A 15,869-nucleotide genomic window follows, 5' to 3' on the forward strand; every position below is an offset into this window, starting at 1 on the left:
AGTGAAGCAACCCCAGATCATAACACTGCCTCCAGAGGCCCATACAGTCGGCACTATGCATGAAGGGTGCATTGCCGTCCTTTTTCTGAAATAGGGTCACATGACCTATTTCCATTGTTCAAAAAGTCCAACCCATTAAAGCGTTTTTTTTTTTTAGTATTAAGTTAGATCTGGATCTGTGTAATGTGCACTGCAGTGCAAATGAGACCACTAAGTCTGAATTACTTCAACGTACCTTATGATGCGATGCAATAATCTATATAAGATGAAATTAGTGCAATTAAACCTTCTCCTAATCAATAAAACAAAGAGTTAAGACTTTGCTCAACCCTAGATTTAGACTCACTCACTCACTCATCTTCTATAACGCTTTATCCTGTATTCAGGGTCCTGAAGCCTATCACAGGAGGCTTAGAGCATGAGGCAGGACAAGGTGCCAATCCATTGCGGGGACACACACATACACACACCCATTTATACACTATAGGCAATTTGGGAACGCCAATTAGCCTAACCTGCATATCTTTGGATTGTGGGAGGAAACCAGGGTACCTAGAGAAAACCCACCAAGCACGGAGAGAACATGCAAACTCCATGCACACAGAGACGGGAATCAAGCCTGGCCAGGACTCAAATCCAGACCCTCGATGTGCAAGGTGACACTGTTTAGATCCAGACTAGTATCTCTTAATCTTGGTCCCTAACTTGAAAACCAGTAAAATATAAAGTGAAAAATTTTGAGAAGAGCTGTTTCAGGAGACCAGTGATGCAATAAGGAAAATCCACATCAACAGTCTTATACAATGCCTGGTCAAAAAAGAAAAGTCACAATCTGGATGTAATAAGCTAATAGATTATATTCTTCCTGGGATAATTATAGCATACTGTAGATTAACATTGCAAAAAAATTATTTAACCCTAATTGATCCAGATACATTTCTTAAACAACCATGTCAGAAGACTCTCCTTAAGCATGGCAAAGATATTACTCTGTTTCAGAAGGGTAATCAACTAAGGAAACTACAAAAAAATAAACTACTAGCTGCTAAGTTACTAAAACTATTAGTTACTAAGTAACTAAGGACACTACTAAAATTGGGTTAAGAAATGTAAAATGCATTATTAAAACCTGGATAGATGGGGAACCATCATCTTTTAAAAAGAAATGTGATTAGAAAACGAAAATCCTAAAATCAAATTGTGAAAGAAAGAGCATTTCCACATACACAACGAGGGATTGGGACTAAACAGCTGTGTAGCCTTAAGAAAAACATTTATCAGTGAGGCTTAATGTGGGGAAAAGCTTCAGTGTGCTGGGGAGCCTAAAGAATGGACAAACCCAGCCATCTTTAAATGGGCAAGGCCACTAAGAAACGTATTGCTCTGAATATGACAGACTTACTGTAGATGAGTTTACGGGTAGAGGTAAAATTTAAAAGAATCATTTATCTCGTTTGATAATATGTAATATGTGCAGCATTGGATAAAGTTAATGTGGTCTGTGATGGGTCCATTAGGGTAAGAAGAGAAAGCAGGTGAATCACGCACCAATCATGTCTAGTGCCTAGCGTAAAAGCTTGTGGTTACTTCTTTGGGTCAGGTCTCGGCTTAGAAAGGTTATGTGAAAGAAAGAAGGAAAGAAAGTAAGAGTCAATTGACCATGATTGCACGAGTATATTCCAAGATGATTATGCCAGGATTCATCAGGCTCAAATTGTGAAAGAGTGGTTCACTGAGCATGAGACATAATTTTCCAACATGGGTTGGCCACCAGATAGTCCAGACCTTGACACTGAGAGTCTCTGGGATGTGCAGGAGAAGTTTTTAGACAGCGGTCCATCATCAATACCAGAGAAATCTGGAGAGAATCTTGGACGTGACCCTGGATGGAAATAAATGGTGTAACATTGCATAAGTTTATCAAAATGAAGCCACAGCCTCATTTCGATGTTAGTGTGCAACTTTTTTTTTAATCCCTTTTTTATGAAGGACTCAAGGCAGTATAATACTATAAGCTTTGGGATCTTTATGCAAAAGAATGATTACTCATTTAATTGTTCTAATGAGTCAATGTGAAAGTGTTTTTCTGTCATGTGAGGGGGATTGTGGTGGTTTCCCTCGAAACGCGATGGGCGTATATGTGAGGCGAGGTACAAAAAAAGCAACCCCCTCTAAAACGAACACCGTACTCTTTTTTTCCCCCCTTTACTTTCTTTTTTGAACTTTGAATATAGTGGTTTGGGGTATGAAATGTACTCTTGCACATTTTCTCCTTCTGCCTTTTTTGTAAAAATGCTGTGGGATTTTTTATTTTTATTTTAATCCAGTCACACATAAAGGGCTATGATTGTGAAATAACAGCTGTGTGCCATCATGGGACTGAATGTCTTATGAATATTGCAGGGTAATAATGTCTCATCCGGGATGTATCCCCACTTCATAAACAGTGTTCTTGATAGAAACTCCTGATCCACCACAACGCTGAGCCCAATAAAGTGATTACTGGAAATGAATAAATGAATTCATTAAATCCCCCCCCCCACTCTAAAAATGTATGCATTAACACACTTTAATAAACAAGTTTAATAAACAAGTTTGTCCTGCTATGCGTTGAGGGACAGGCTGCTGCAGCACACTAGTAACTCTTTCAACCTTCATATTTCAATGCTGGCTCAAGGCCATTAATACAACCTGCACTTGTATTGATGTCTCCTTTTGGTCTGTTAAGCTTTATAAGGCTGGGCTAAAGTCTACACGGCCTCTTTGGATTAAAGCATGTGCCAAAGAAGAAACGTAAATGATCAATTGGAAGTGAAGTTCTGAATGTAAAAATCCTCCATTTTGCCTTTAGTTTAGTTTAATGGAGCGCAATAGAGCTACAGCTCCCCCTCCTGGTAATCCATACCCTGGTAGCCCATTTAAGACCTCAGCAATTTTATCAATCTTTTTACTTTCCACACTATACAACATCATAACAATAAAATCTTGTCTAAATTCTATAACAGCGTGTGCAGTAACATGCATCTTCAGGTCAGATTATATGATAAAGACCTTTAATTAAGAAGTCATGAATTAGTGTGAATCGAGCTTTTAGGCTATTAAGCTAATAACGTTATACACAGATCAGCTATAACAATAAAATCACCTGCCTAATATTGTGTAGGCCCTACTTGTATCACCGATACAACACTGACTCCACAAGATATCTTGAAGGCATGCTGTTGTATCTGGCGCCAAGGTGTTATCAGCAAGTCCTTTGAACACCCAGGTGGGACAATGATGGCTCATTTGACTTGTTTGTCCAGCATTTTCTACAGATGCTCAATCAGATTGAGGTCTGGGGAATTTAGAGGCCAAGTCAACACCTTGAATTCTTCGTCTTCGACCGTTCCTGAACAATTCTGCAGTGCAGCAAAGTACATCATCATACTGAAAGAGGCCACAGCCGTCAGGAAATACTTGATCTGCAACATCTTACCTTCTTACCATTGCACATCCTAGAGCTGTCTGTTGCCAACATATGTGATGTGCACACTCATCCAGCTGTCCACATGATAGGAAAGAAAATGTGATTCATTAAAGCAGGCTACTTTTATTCATTGGTCCCCGGTCTGGTTCTAACGTTCAATTTTGCTAGATCTTATGTGGGCTAGCCTTTGCTTTTTATGTGCATTAATGAGCTTTATGTCACCAAAATGCTGTCACCAGTTCACTGGGTGTCCTTACGTGGACTCTTTTTGGTAGGTCCTGATCACTGCATACCAGGAACACCCCAGAAGCAACCCCTGCCGTTTTAAAGATGTTCTAACCCAACATTTTAACCATTACAAAGTCGCCCCTGTTAAAGTATCTCAGATTCTTATGCTTGCCTATTTTTTTCTGCTTCTAGCACATCAACAGTGCTATTTATGTTAGTGCTGTTGCTAGTGCTATATCCAAGAGGTCTATAATGCATGAGGCAGTTATTATCCAATTTTATTAAATTCATGTTTAAATGATTATAATCTGTCTGGCTAAAAGGACATTGACCATTTCAGAAAAGTCAACTTATTAGACTGCTTCAAGCTAGGTAAACTGGAACTGGGTTAGGAACCCTTCAACTCTACAATTCGCAAATGACACAATAGTTTGAGAGAAATGCTATTTGACAGTTTATCTACAACCTTATTTCTTAAAAAAAAAAATCCAACACTAAAAACCATTGTCAGGAATTGAAAGAAATAGACACCAAAACCCGACCAATAAGTGAAATAAAAATCTTAACATATACCTGTTAATATTTTTTTATTACCATGTGTAAAATCGGAACACAAACATTAGTTTAACAACTTAGTTTAATCAATGGGATGCAAACTTTTGCAATGACTTCAGTTTGCAGAACAGACTCAATCATTAATCCATCAAGATTTTTTGTAAAAAGGTTTTATTTTTTCAAATGTAATTATTTAGCATTATCCAATTAACTAATAAAGTAACTGCTGTGGAGCTCTTACAATCGAACAAGATATATACATTGAGAAAATGAGACATAAAAAAAAATTCAGATAGAAATGAAGCAAAATAATATTTCAGACACAAACATTAAGTTCTGAAGGACTTTTAGCTAGAGGTTGATTGGATTGTATTCCAGAACTTGGAATCCAATCCAATCAACCTGCTTCTTCTGACAGTGTAGGGTTCAGCTGAGGATCCGTTCTTTGACGTGATGAGAAAACTGTACAGGGTCTCACTTTTATGTCTTCACTGCTGTGTCTCTAGACCTGTAGATGACTCCTCTGCTCTTTAGCTCTCGCACCACTCCTAATAAACACATTTAAAACAGTGAGACACATTTCGCCATAAAAAAACCCTAGATATTAGACAGGAATCTTAGTTAAAGCATTGATCATGTTAAGTATTAGAGATTGGGGAAAAACTCTGTTTTTTTTTTTTTTGCATCACTATCGTTCTCTTAACTAGTTTGTATATTAATATATACTTCTCTAGTTGGTATATTAATATAATAGTGTAATAATGTTTCAATAATGTGTGCATTTGCGTGATATCTCAAGCCTGCTTAATAGTGGATAGTCGGTTTCTTAAATTGTTCATTGTAAACAGGGCACTATTAAAAGAAGGCACTCAAGATTTTGGCTCTCTCCTGCCCCCTGGTGGACATAGGAATACAGTCATTGAACAATACTGTTTGCATATAACTACAATAACTACTAGAGGTAGGGGAAAAATTTGTTAAGCTACATATTGTGTTTCCTTTGTGCGGCAATTCACTTATCGCTACACTGAATCCAAAATAGATTTATTTTAATGCATTTTAGATGTATATGTTTTCCTTTTAATTAATAAATGTTGGAGTATAAACTTTTTGCAAAGTACAGCATCTTGTGTGATAGTACAAAATTACCTCCTAAGTTTGTTTAGAACTGTAACAGAATTTTCTAGAACAAAATTAATATTTTATTAATGATACCTAATCATGATACTAACAGATCTACAATAAAGGTTGAATCGACAACTAGGTATCATGATAACATTGTATCACATGATCCCTGGTGATTCCCATCCCTAGTAATTACAGTACTATTACTAAGACCAAATCCTTTACCAACCTGGAGGTAATCTTCCAGTTACTGTCACAGCATAGACGCCTGCCTTGAAATTTCCTGAAATAGAAAATAACAGATATAATTATAAATGCAGTTATCGTTATACACACAAAAGAGACAATAAATTATAGTAAAGTTTATACCTATTCTTTGCCACTTAGCCACCCAGCTGTCTTCAGGACTCATCATTGCAATAACGCTGTAAGGAAAACACACACAGTAAGCTTTTTCATGCTTTATTAGAAATCGATACGAATCGATAAAAGTAATGCAGTATACCCATCAAAGGAGGAGCTTGTGCATTCATAAACCATCTCCCGGTTCCCCTTCATCTGCAGGTAGGACTCGCAGTTATCACAGCCATCATATTCGAACTGGTCGATAGTCTGGAGAAGAAGACAGAGGAATTGTAACCATGTCACGCTATTTTGATTTTCCTGGGTTTTAGATTTTACTTTCATCAGCAAAGTTCATGAAGACATTTTTTAATGATAAAATTTTTAATTTATTCATTATCTTGGTTGTTAGTTACCACACGCACGAAACAACCTTAAGCTGAGAGCTTAATGAGAGCTATTGAGTAATTCCACCATTTGTAATCTGATTAAACGTTTCAATAATTAATCGATTATCAAAATAGTCATTAGATGCAGCCCTGTTGAAGATATATATATTATGCCAAGACAAATTCAACCCTTGCTGGTTATTTTCTCCACGAAAGGCACCATGTATTTTACATTGTTTTGAATGATTTGTAATCATGCCTCTTGACACGCCCCTGTGTTTCAGCACCGTCCACCACCCTAAATTAATCATCGATGGATGTAGCTGACACACACAGAGTACCTTTATGTTAGTAATTTGCCAGAAGAACCTATATAATATAAACACAAAGATATAATGAGACGAACTCACTATCACCATAATGCATGTTGTGTAATATGGTGGTATCGTCAGTAACATACCTTTGGAAATATTGCCATTCGTTTTAAGCTCCCTCACTATACTGTTCTATATTTTGTTTATTAATTTTCTATATGGCTTATCCTGTACAGGGTTACCAAGAAAGGAAATGGACAGCGTATCAACTGTGGGTATGGACTGTGGGAGGAAGACGTTCCGTAACTGGGGAAACCCACCAAGCACAGGGAGAACATGCAAACTCCACAAACACAAACCTGAAGCGGGAATCGAACCCTTGTCCCTGATGATTCATGACCACGGTCTGTGCCACCTATATGTTTTGTATTTGTTCAATCAATATTGAATTGTTAAAATTGAATAATAAATACTAATAATACAATTAATTTTAACAAAAGAAAAAAAACTATTTATGGATAAATAGATACTTTAGTAACTTACGTAGAAACAATCTCATTTATAAATGAAAACAGCTCGGATTTTTGTTTAATGAAATTCCCTGATGTTACCACCGACCACGTGAGATATGATTCGTTTTTGCTTTTGTCCCCCGCATGAGGGGTGCCATTACTTCTGCAGCCGCTTGTAAACTTTGGGGAGAACGAAAGCGTTTCTTTAATGTTATGTACATTATTGGCACAAAACGCTGGTATCATTGGAAAGCTCACTACGGGAAGTTAATATTAGTTAATATAGTTTCAATACGGATACAAATAGTAAATAAACGGTAAATAAGTATTTCATATATGGGGGGGGAAAACGTGTTAAGCAAAACGTTGCTTTTATTTATTTATCACTTAGCCGCTAAGCTAACTCGCAGTAAATACGGGTTTGGCACAGAAAGACCAACCTTAACAAGAGAACACAGCAAACAAGCCCGCAGATGACGAAGATCCTTCGGTACCGTATCCAGTGACATGGTGTAATCTAAATAAATACACCTTATTCCACACGATGTCTCAGTTTTTCTTTGATAAAGTGTTTGATAGAGAGTCTAATTTTGCTTTTCAGGCGATTTTGATGACGTCGTAAACCTGCGTCGGCGGCTTCCCTTATCCTGTGTTTTACGGTGAATTGCACACCGGCTTAAGGTGCATTACCGCCACCTAATGATCTGGAGTAAAAAAAAAATAAAAAAATAAAAAAATAATGCAAAAATAAACAGTGACAGGAAATACGAGGGGGAGTCAAAAATTATCCGCACACCGGTTATATTAAAAATTCTGTTGGCCGCACTGTCTTACCAGTGCTTTCTGTTCAAATCTAATAGATAACAAAATCTCCCCAGTCACTGCTGTGCAGGTGTAAACGTGTTACATCAGTTCATTTGTAACTGTGGTGCAAGCAAAAATGGATGCCCCACTTGTGATTTGCATGAAAGAAGAGTTGCGTGCAGTGATTTAGGGTTTTGCGGTCTAAGGGTGTACCTGGTACCGAAACAATTCACAGAAGAGCATAAACAAAAGCGTTTGAATATTTGTGATACTCTAAGAAAGTTAAAAGCTTTTTAAAGAGAATCATTACTGGTGATGAGACATGGGTTCATCACCATAAGTCTGAAAATAAACAGCAGAGTCATCCTCAATTACCTACCAAGAAAAATAAAAAAAAGTGAACCATCAGCTGGAAATTCATCAATGCGTACAACTCTGAGATTCTCAAGGGCCAGTACTGAAATAATATAAGGAAAAAGATTCAATAGTTAACAGTGCTCATTATATGAGACGATTATTGAAGGGCGGAAGCCTAAACGCAGAGGACTACTATCCAAGAGCGTTGTGGTCTTGCATGTTCTGCATACTTCTGCCCACACTGTTAACACTCTGGAAAACTTCATTTTCGTGGTGTTAAAGCATCCTCCTCCCTATTATCCCAAACTTGCTCCATGAGACATTTGCTGTTTGGTCTCCTGAAAGCAGCCCTACAAGGAAGAAGAAAATTCACTTCTGATGAGGATGTGAAGAGAGTGATGCAAAGTGTACTGAAAAGCAAATAGACAAAAAAAACAATGTATTTGTTTTTGCTAAAAGTTACATTAATAGTAAAATTTTACAGAGTTATCTGCAGATAATTTTTGACTCACCAAAATATAAAGGACACTTTCACTTTGGCTCTCTTTATTTGCCCCCTGATAACTACGGGAAAAAAAGGCAAAATAATTATATCTAAAAACAACTATATATGTATATATATATATATATATATATATATATATATATATATATATATATATATATATATATATATATAGAGAGAGAGAGAGAGAGAGAGATGTGATATTAAAAGGTATGGATAAGGATATTAAAAAATATATTTAAAAACCTTCCTAGACTTCTAATATTCCAAGACTATGTGAAAGTACTGTAGCACCTTTAATGACCATTTATTTATTTATTTATTTATCTGGGTTTTTTTTAGTTGTTTTGTACAGATCATTGTTTAAGTTAGCCAAGCATTAATAGCTGCATTTCTTAACAAAACATCATTATAGTTAAAATAGAGATTTGGATAGGCATCATGTCATAGCTGTCAATTAATGCATACAATCTGTAACAGATATATTACTTTTATTTTACTCTACAGCCTACACATGGTGGGCCAGACCAGAAATAGAAGTGGTTTAGTAGAGTGTAAGATTAACAACTCATCTTAAGTGTGTGCAGTAATTGAATACATGTTACATACATAAACAGATGAACAGAGCGCAATTCAACATATACACTCATTGGCCACCAGTGTTGGGGGACGTTACTTTTTAAAGTAACTAATTATGATACAAAATTACTGTCTTTAAAAAGTAATCAGTTACATCACAGCGTTACTTTCTAATAAAAGTAACTAGTTTGAGTACTTTTCTATTGCAGAAAATGTAAGCTCCTTTGTGATTCCTCATGCATGTTGTTTTTGTCAAGACCTTTATAATTATTTTACCATCATCACTCAGCGAAGTTTGGCCCATAATCTGTTAACTACTAATACCTCTAACTCACCTACGCGGTTTGGCGCGGTGGCTGTAAGTATGGTTCATCATGATTCAGCATGAGATTCGGCGCTGTGGTTAGGTTTCCATCTTTCCGTCGGTCCTCCCATAGTCAGACCGTATAGGTGAGATAGGGGTATAACAGCAGAAATAACAGAGGAGGGCAGGTCATTGGGGCGCGGATTGTAGGACGACTTTCACACACACACACACACACACACACACACACACACACACACACACACACTCATGGATTGGGAATGACTGCTGTCTGGCTAACGGATTACATAAATTGTCTGAATAACGGATTAAATAAAAAAAAAAAACTTAATAACTTAAATGTAACTTAACTTAAAGTACTTAAATGGCGGACCTAATGCGTTAGATTACTCGTTACATCAAAAAAGTAACCCGAGTACTCTAACGCGTTACACCCAACACTGTTGGCCACTTCATTAAGTACACCTTGTTAGTACTGAGTTGGACCCTATTTTTCAGTCAGAATTGCATTAAATTTTCATAGCATAGATTTAACAAGGTGCTTGAAAAATCCCTTAGAGATTTTGGTCCATATTGACATGATTGCATCACTCAGTTGCTGCAGATTTGTCAGCTGCAAATCCATGATGTGAATAACCCATTCCATTACATCCCAAAGGCACATTATTAGATTGAGATCAGGTGACTTAGGAGGCCATTTAATTACAGTAAAGTAAGTACAGTGGATTTATTGTCATGCTCAAGAAAAGAGTTTGCTGTTCTTGTTTATTTATTTATTTTCTGGATTAATAATTGTTATTCATTTCTTCATTTATTTTTTATTGCACACATTTTTATGAGCTCGAGTTTTATTTTCTAATAGAATAACACAGAGTTGCTTTTATGTTTCAGTCAAGGGACTCCAGTTCAGAACACTAATTCGTGACGTTTATTCATGTATTTTTGTAAACACTGTAACAGTGTTATTACGTAACAGCCCCTCGCGTTGCGTCACAGTTACGCTACAGGCGCCTGACGCGCTGACGGAGGAAATTCACGTGCGCGCGCTTCGATGAAAGGTGAGGACGAGGTTCCGAGCTCGTGCGCCCTTAATCCGCTTGTCTACTTTTGAAATTGAACCCGGCGCGTGCGTAACGGTTCTCTAACAGATTTAAGAGCGGAGACGCGGTGTGAGACACGGTGTGAACTCTGACCCTGAGAAAAGAAGCCAAAAAAAAAAAAAAAGAAAGGTAGTTTATGTACGTAGTAATCCTTTATCAAAAATACGATGAAGATGAAAATGACTATGGCACAGTTTGCTTGTTATTGATAAAGATATTTTCTTACTTATTTACATTTCCTAGCTTATGGAGTATGTTGGCTGCCCTGATAACTATTTATCACTAAATATCAATTTAGTTAGTTTGCAGATTTCTATTTAAACAAATAACTAACACTGTGCTCCTATCTGTTTACATCCAGAATCCTTTAGCCGGTATGGAAATCACTAGCGCACAGTTCACCTTCCAACTCAACCCCAACAACTTCCCCAGCAAGCTGTGGCATTTGGTGAACGATCCTCAACTTTACTCAATCTGCTGGGACGACAGAGGGGAAAAAATACTCATCCATGAGGAACGCTTCGAAGTTGAAGTGCTGTTTTCTCATGATGGGCAGATAAAGCGGTATTTTAATACTAGAGACTTCAACAGTTTCGTTCGCCAGCTAAATCTGTACGGCTTCAGAAAAGTGCGCAGATACTTGGATGGCTTGGAGGAGGAGACCGACAGGGCTGTCTTTACATCTCAGATGCACAGATTTCACAACCCGAACTTCAAACGGGATAAACCAGAACTTCTGGTCAACTTAAAGCGTCTCCGGCCTGTCAAATATCCCAGACTTCCTGTGAGCACAGAAGCGTCGGACATGATACCCAGGCATTTCCATTATCCCATGATGAATTCTCCCCAGGAAAACCTTCATGAAGGTATGAAAAGAGGTTGGCGTAGTGTTAAACAGTTGGATTTAAAACAGTGGACAGAACAAAATTCTTCAATCATTCATTCATTCGTTCATTCATTTATATTCTAAAACTGCTTTATCCTAGTCAGGTTTATGGTAGAGCCAAAGCCTATCCCAAGAAAATTCCATCCATCATACACATGCATTCAAACCTCAGGACAATTTTACATAATTCGTACATATACTTATTCGCAATTTTTAAAGAAGGTAGGAGAAAACTGGAAAACCCAGATAAAACCCATGAGCACACAGGAAAAATATATGAATACACTGACATGGACTTGGAACACTATCTGGCACCCACCTTAGAAGATAAGCTAGCTCTGGCAGTTGGAAAACTATCCATTTAGCAAAAATTTTTTGTTTTTAATTGAGTGACCACATAGGAAAATTATTAGTGTTTTATAAAAATACATTGCATAAATTGATTAAGGTAGGAAGTAATGCAGTCTTCCCTTAAACATATTTTGGCTCCACTTGGCTCTGCTTGCCAAACACTCCCTGGCTCTGCTTTCTGTTCATTCTCTTAAAACTTTATTTTTTTAGCCCAAGTCCTCTGAAAGACCCAAGATCTAGTTGTATCTTGGATCTATTATTCTGTTCCCAGCATTACCTTAAAAAAAATGTTAGTTAGGCATCTATAGAAATTTGTCACGAAAATAGATAAATAAGTATTCATATCAGTACAGTGATAGCTATCTAAGCTTTGTGGGCTCAGATATCATCCATACGTTTATTGCTTTATTATTATTATGATTATTATGATTATTATTATTAGACTTTGTCTTTATCTGTTTAGGCTCAGTCTTCAGTCTTAAACACCAGGAAACTCCTTACCACCATTACACTAATGACTCTCAGCGGGTGAGGGAGTGTGACAGAACACCCAACCCCTGCCAGGCATTTGTAATGGGCCGCGGTGATCCGGGAGTTGTTTTCCCCCACATCCCGATGAACTCACCTTCAGCATATCCGTTCAGCACGATGTACATGCAGCAGAGCTCACGAAGCACAGTGCCTGCTGGAAATTCCACTGCCGTCATACCTCATCACTCAGACTACAGATTATACACACCAGGTGATAAATAGTATAATAGTTTAATTACTATAAGCCTATTATACATCCCTGCTGCATACTTCTGTAACAAAAATTGTAATTTTGCATTATTTTGACGTAGACTTTGGCTGCATAAAATTTGGGATGTAGCCTGGTCCACTGTTTCATAATTTCAGTGGTGGTGTTTCACATGCACTAGTGTCACTTTCTGCACTTTATACAAATTTTGTCTCAAATATGAAAATCTGATAACTGATAACATAAATCTATTAGTTTTCACACACAAAATGTCTTTTGTTTTATACGCAGGCACCATAAAAAGCAAGTCCTCAATTCCTTACATAGGCTGTTGTTAATTTTAATTTCTTTCCACAGTGTAAAGCAATGTTGAAAGCATCCGAAATATGCAATAATCTCTTTAAAACAATTGATGTTGAACTGTATCTGCTACTCATTATCTGTAAAGTCTTCATAATGGCTCTAATACGAGCTGCTGTTAATTGGTGATTTTTGAAGTTGGTAACTCTAAGTGAACTTCTTTTCTGCAGCAAAGGTAAGTTTTGGTCTTGCCTTCCTGGGATGGGCTTCATGAGAGCCAGTTTCATTCTGGTGCTTGATGGGTTATGCGAATGCACTTGACAATACTGTTCTTGCAATGTCTTAAAATAACAACTGACTGTTGTTGTTGTTGCTGTTACATAATGATCTAATTCCATATGTGTTGTTTCATAATTTTCCAGTATTGTTGTAGAATGTAGAGAATAAAACACTAAACAAAAACAGAGAAATTTGCATGTGATCCCAAACTTCTGAGCAGTAGTGTACATGTATGTCTTTTTGTACGTCAGAACTCTATGCCTAACTTATTAGTAAAAAAAAAAAAAATAGTGAAAATCGTAAGGTTGAGTATCTTACGCCTTGTTAACATCATATTTTACAAAAAAGTTTTTGATTTTAGCGCAACTAAGCTCTCAGTTTGGGTATTTTACATGCCCACACTTCAGACTGCTGCGTATATCTTTGCCCTACGACCTGTGTATTATCTCACAGTGACGTTCCACATAACTGTTTTTATTAGTGTCACAGTTTCAGAACATATGAGACAATTTGGTTTTAAACATCCTCAGGAAGTATAAACATACATTTCTCTGTCCGTACATCTGTGAAGCTTCGGTTTTTATAGTGTACTTGCCTTTTTTGGAATAACCCATGCGTTCATATCCTGCGTTCATTTCTGTTTTGAGAGGATTTGGGCGCCAGTCATTTCATTTATGGTGCTGGCAAACTACTTAACTACATGAAAATACCAAAGGACTGGCAGAGTTTCCTTCATATCTGTCCAGGTCATTGTGTGTAATGCTGTGACAAAATCTGCTAGACAGACATATAAACCTATAGACAGACAGAGAGACAGACATACAAATTTTTTGAGACTGGTCTTTGGTCCTTGAATGTATGAAACGTAAAGATATCATTAAAAGACCGAGTCCATTTGAGTCTACCTGGACTTACTGTATATAAAGACTGTAGTTTGTTAATTCAATTCCGCTTGGCATTTTGCTACCAGTGTACTACTAGTGCTGTATGCTTGTGCTTTCTATTAATACCAATTATTTAACAGAATCGTAATTTAGCAAACCAGTTTATTGATCAGGGCATATATTGTACATAAGCTCTTTATATGTCTGTGTATTGTTTATAGCACATTATAAAGAGAGTAAAGATTTTAAAGCTTTATATTTCAACATCCTATTTAGTAGAGTTGCCAAGTAATAAATAAAATAGGATAGAATTATAATGATTCCAGAATTATGCATTGAAATGGTTTTTACCAACAGTCATTTGTTAACCTTTATTTTTTGTATGTTTTTTTTTCTCCAGTGTATCAGTGGTATAGCCCAGAGTCCTTCGATATAAATATGCCATGCTGCCAACAACCAGCTCCCTCATACGTCCATTGGAGATATTACACTGTGAGAGCTGAGAATGTTTTTATTTTGTGTACTAATTAAAAGTAATTGTCAGGCTTGATGTGAAATGAAACACCGGATTTTACCACTTATTGTCTAGGACTACCCAGGCAGCTACCCCTATTGGACCAATCCAAACTGCCAAGCAGGTGATGCTCCAGAAGCCAAGGACAGTGGTGTAAACCTGGACATGGTGTTCAAAATAGCAGATGAAATGCAGGTCAGATTAGACATATTGGATTAGATATTTTTCACTATCCCTGTGTATTTGTGTCTGTAATGTATTTTGTAGAGCTTAATATGTAAATATATGGTTACTGTATGTATATGTATACTGTATATACTTGTGTGAAGTGCCAGAGTTACTAACTGATAATAAGCTGATATTTTCATTTTATATCTATAATATATCATAATTTTATTATCCACTCATCAATCCATGTATCCATTATATATACATCTTATACTTAGCCTTATTTAAGAAAATTATAGTTCTGAAAAGAACACTCATGTTTGTTTTGGCTGATAAACCCGCAGTCACAGTGTCCCAGGCATCTGATTAAACACTTAATGAGACAATGATTCCCATGTGATGCTACAGCCATTCATAGCTGAGAGTCTCCATCATGCTCTCTTGGGTGGGAGGCATGGTATACCCTTATGCTCTCGTCAGCAATAGTGATACTAGCCAATCATAGACATCTGTGAGTTATGCAAGTGGAAGGGGCAGATAGCATTTTCCTCTAAGGGAGTTAAGCTGTCCCTAATGTTTTTGCAGTCAGGCAGAGCCTCAATATTGGGGATAATAATTTTAACTTAAACCACCTATTAAGTAGAATTATATGCATTTACAAGCTAATTTAATGTAGTTAAATTGAATAAATGTATAAATTTTTATATAAGCTACAGGATGCTATGACAAGAATAACATCATCCTGTTACAGAGGCACTTATAAACCATGACATTTGGATAACAAAAATAGTCCTTGTGAAGTGATGGGTTTGAGTGTATGTAATGTACTGCTAAATGTTTGTGTGTGTGTGTGTGTGTGTGTGTGTGTGTTTCTCCTCAATCAGGCTGTTTCTTTCTGTAATCCATTCACCAATGAAAAGCAGTCACCTGAAAAGGAAGAGACACCTCTCACCTGTAACGTCTGCATGCTTCCCATTTTCTGATAACAAGCCATTTGGGATATAACTGGAGTAATCTACATTCCTTTCAAAATTAGTCTAGTTTATTACACTTTGATTGACATGCATGTTATAAGCAGCCCAAATTTTAATTCTTATAATTAGTATTTTGTGAGTAATGTTATTAATAAAATGATGATTGTGCA

General features: G+C 36.8%; 2 protein-coding genes across 3 annotated transcripts; one reads left to right on the top strand and one right to left on the bottom strand.

Annotated features, from left to right (window-relative positions):
- Nucleotides 1-4,316: 4,316 nt before the first annotated feature.
- On the bottom strand, nt 4,317-7,569 carry supt4h1 (SPT4 homolog, DSIF elongation factor subunit). Its single transcript, XM_053485669.1, has 5 exons — nt 7,375-7,569; nt 5,883-5,989; nt 5,747-5,802; nt 5,607-5,660; nt 4,317-4,800 (listed from the first exon to the last, which is right to left on the bottom strand). The coding sequence occupies exons 1-5, from the start codon at nt 7,441-7,443 to the stop codon at nt 4,733-4,735; spliced, it is 354 nt and encodes a 117-aa protein (XP_053341644.1). The 5' UTR covers nt 7,444-7,569; the 3' UTR covers nt 4,317-4,732.
- Nucleotides 7,570-10,655: 3,086 nt separating this feature from the next.
- hsf5 (heat shock transcription factor family member 5) lies at nt 10,656-15,869 on the top strand. 2 transcript variants are annotated; one of them, XM_053485967.1, is made up of 6 exons: nt 10,656-10,742; nt 10,966-11,470; nt 12,305-12,583; nt 14,444-14,535; nt 14,633-14,752; nt 15,610-15,869. In XM_053485967.1, exons 2-6 carry the CDS (start codon nt 10,981-10,983, stop codon nt 15,706-15,708), a joined length of 1,080 nt encoding a protein of 359 aa, XP_053341942.1. In that variant the 5' UTR covers nt 10,656-10,742; nt 10,966-10,980; the 3' UTR covers nt 15,709-15,869. The 2 variants fall into 2 exon arrangements, with proteins under 2 accessions (XP_053341942.1, XP_053341943.1); XM_053485968.1 differs by having other exon boundaries at nt 10,674-10,733.

The sequence above is a fragment of the Clarias gariepinus genome, chromosome 24, assembly GCF_024256425.1.
Source record: "Clarias gariepinus isolate MV-2021 ecotype Netherlands chromosome 24, CGAR_prim_01v2, whole genome shotgun sequence".
Lineage (NCBI taxonomy): Eukaryota > Metazoa > Chordata > Actinopteri > Siluriformes > Clariidae > Clarias > Clarias gariepinus.

What these genes read in the sequence shown, in the direction of transcription:
- supt4h1 (XM_053485669.1), bottom strand. Translation starts at nt 7,443, where the DNA reads ATGTCACTGGATACGGTACCGAAGGATCTTCGTCATCTGCGGGCTTGT. An exon ending in ACAAGCTCCTCCTTTGATGG is followed by an intron (nt 5,803 to 5,882) that starts GTATACTGCATT and finishes TTTTCCTTACAG; the next exon opens with CGTTATTGCAATGATGAGTC. An exon ending in GGCTAAGTGGCAAAGAATAG is followed by an intron (nt 5,661 to 5,746) that starts GTATAAACTTTA and finishes TTTCTATTTCAG; the next exon opens with GAAATTTCAAGGCAGGCGTC.
- hsf5 (XM_053485967.1), top strand. Translation starts at nt 10,981, where the DNA reads ATGGAAATCACTAGCGCACAGTTCACCTTCCAACTCAACCCCAACAAC. An exon ending in CCAGGAAAACCTTCATGAAG is followed by an intron (nt 11,471 to 12,304) that starts GTATGAAAAGAG and finishes TTATCTGTTTAG; the next exon opens with GCTCAGTCTTCAGTCTTAAA. An exon ending in AAATAGCAGATGAAATGCAG is followed by an intron (nt 14,753 to 15,609) that starts GTCAGATTAGAC and finishes CTCCTCAATCAG; the next exon opens with GCTGTTTCTTTCTGTAATCC.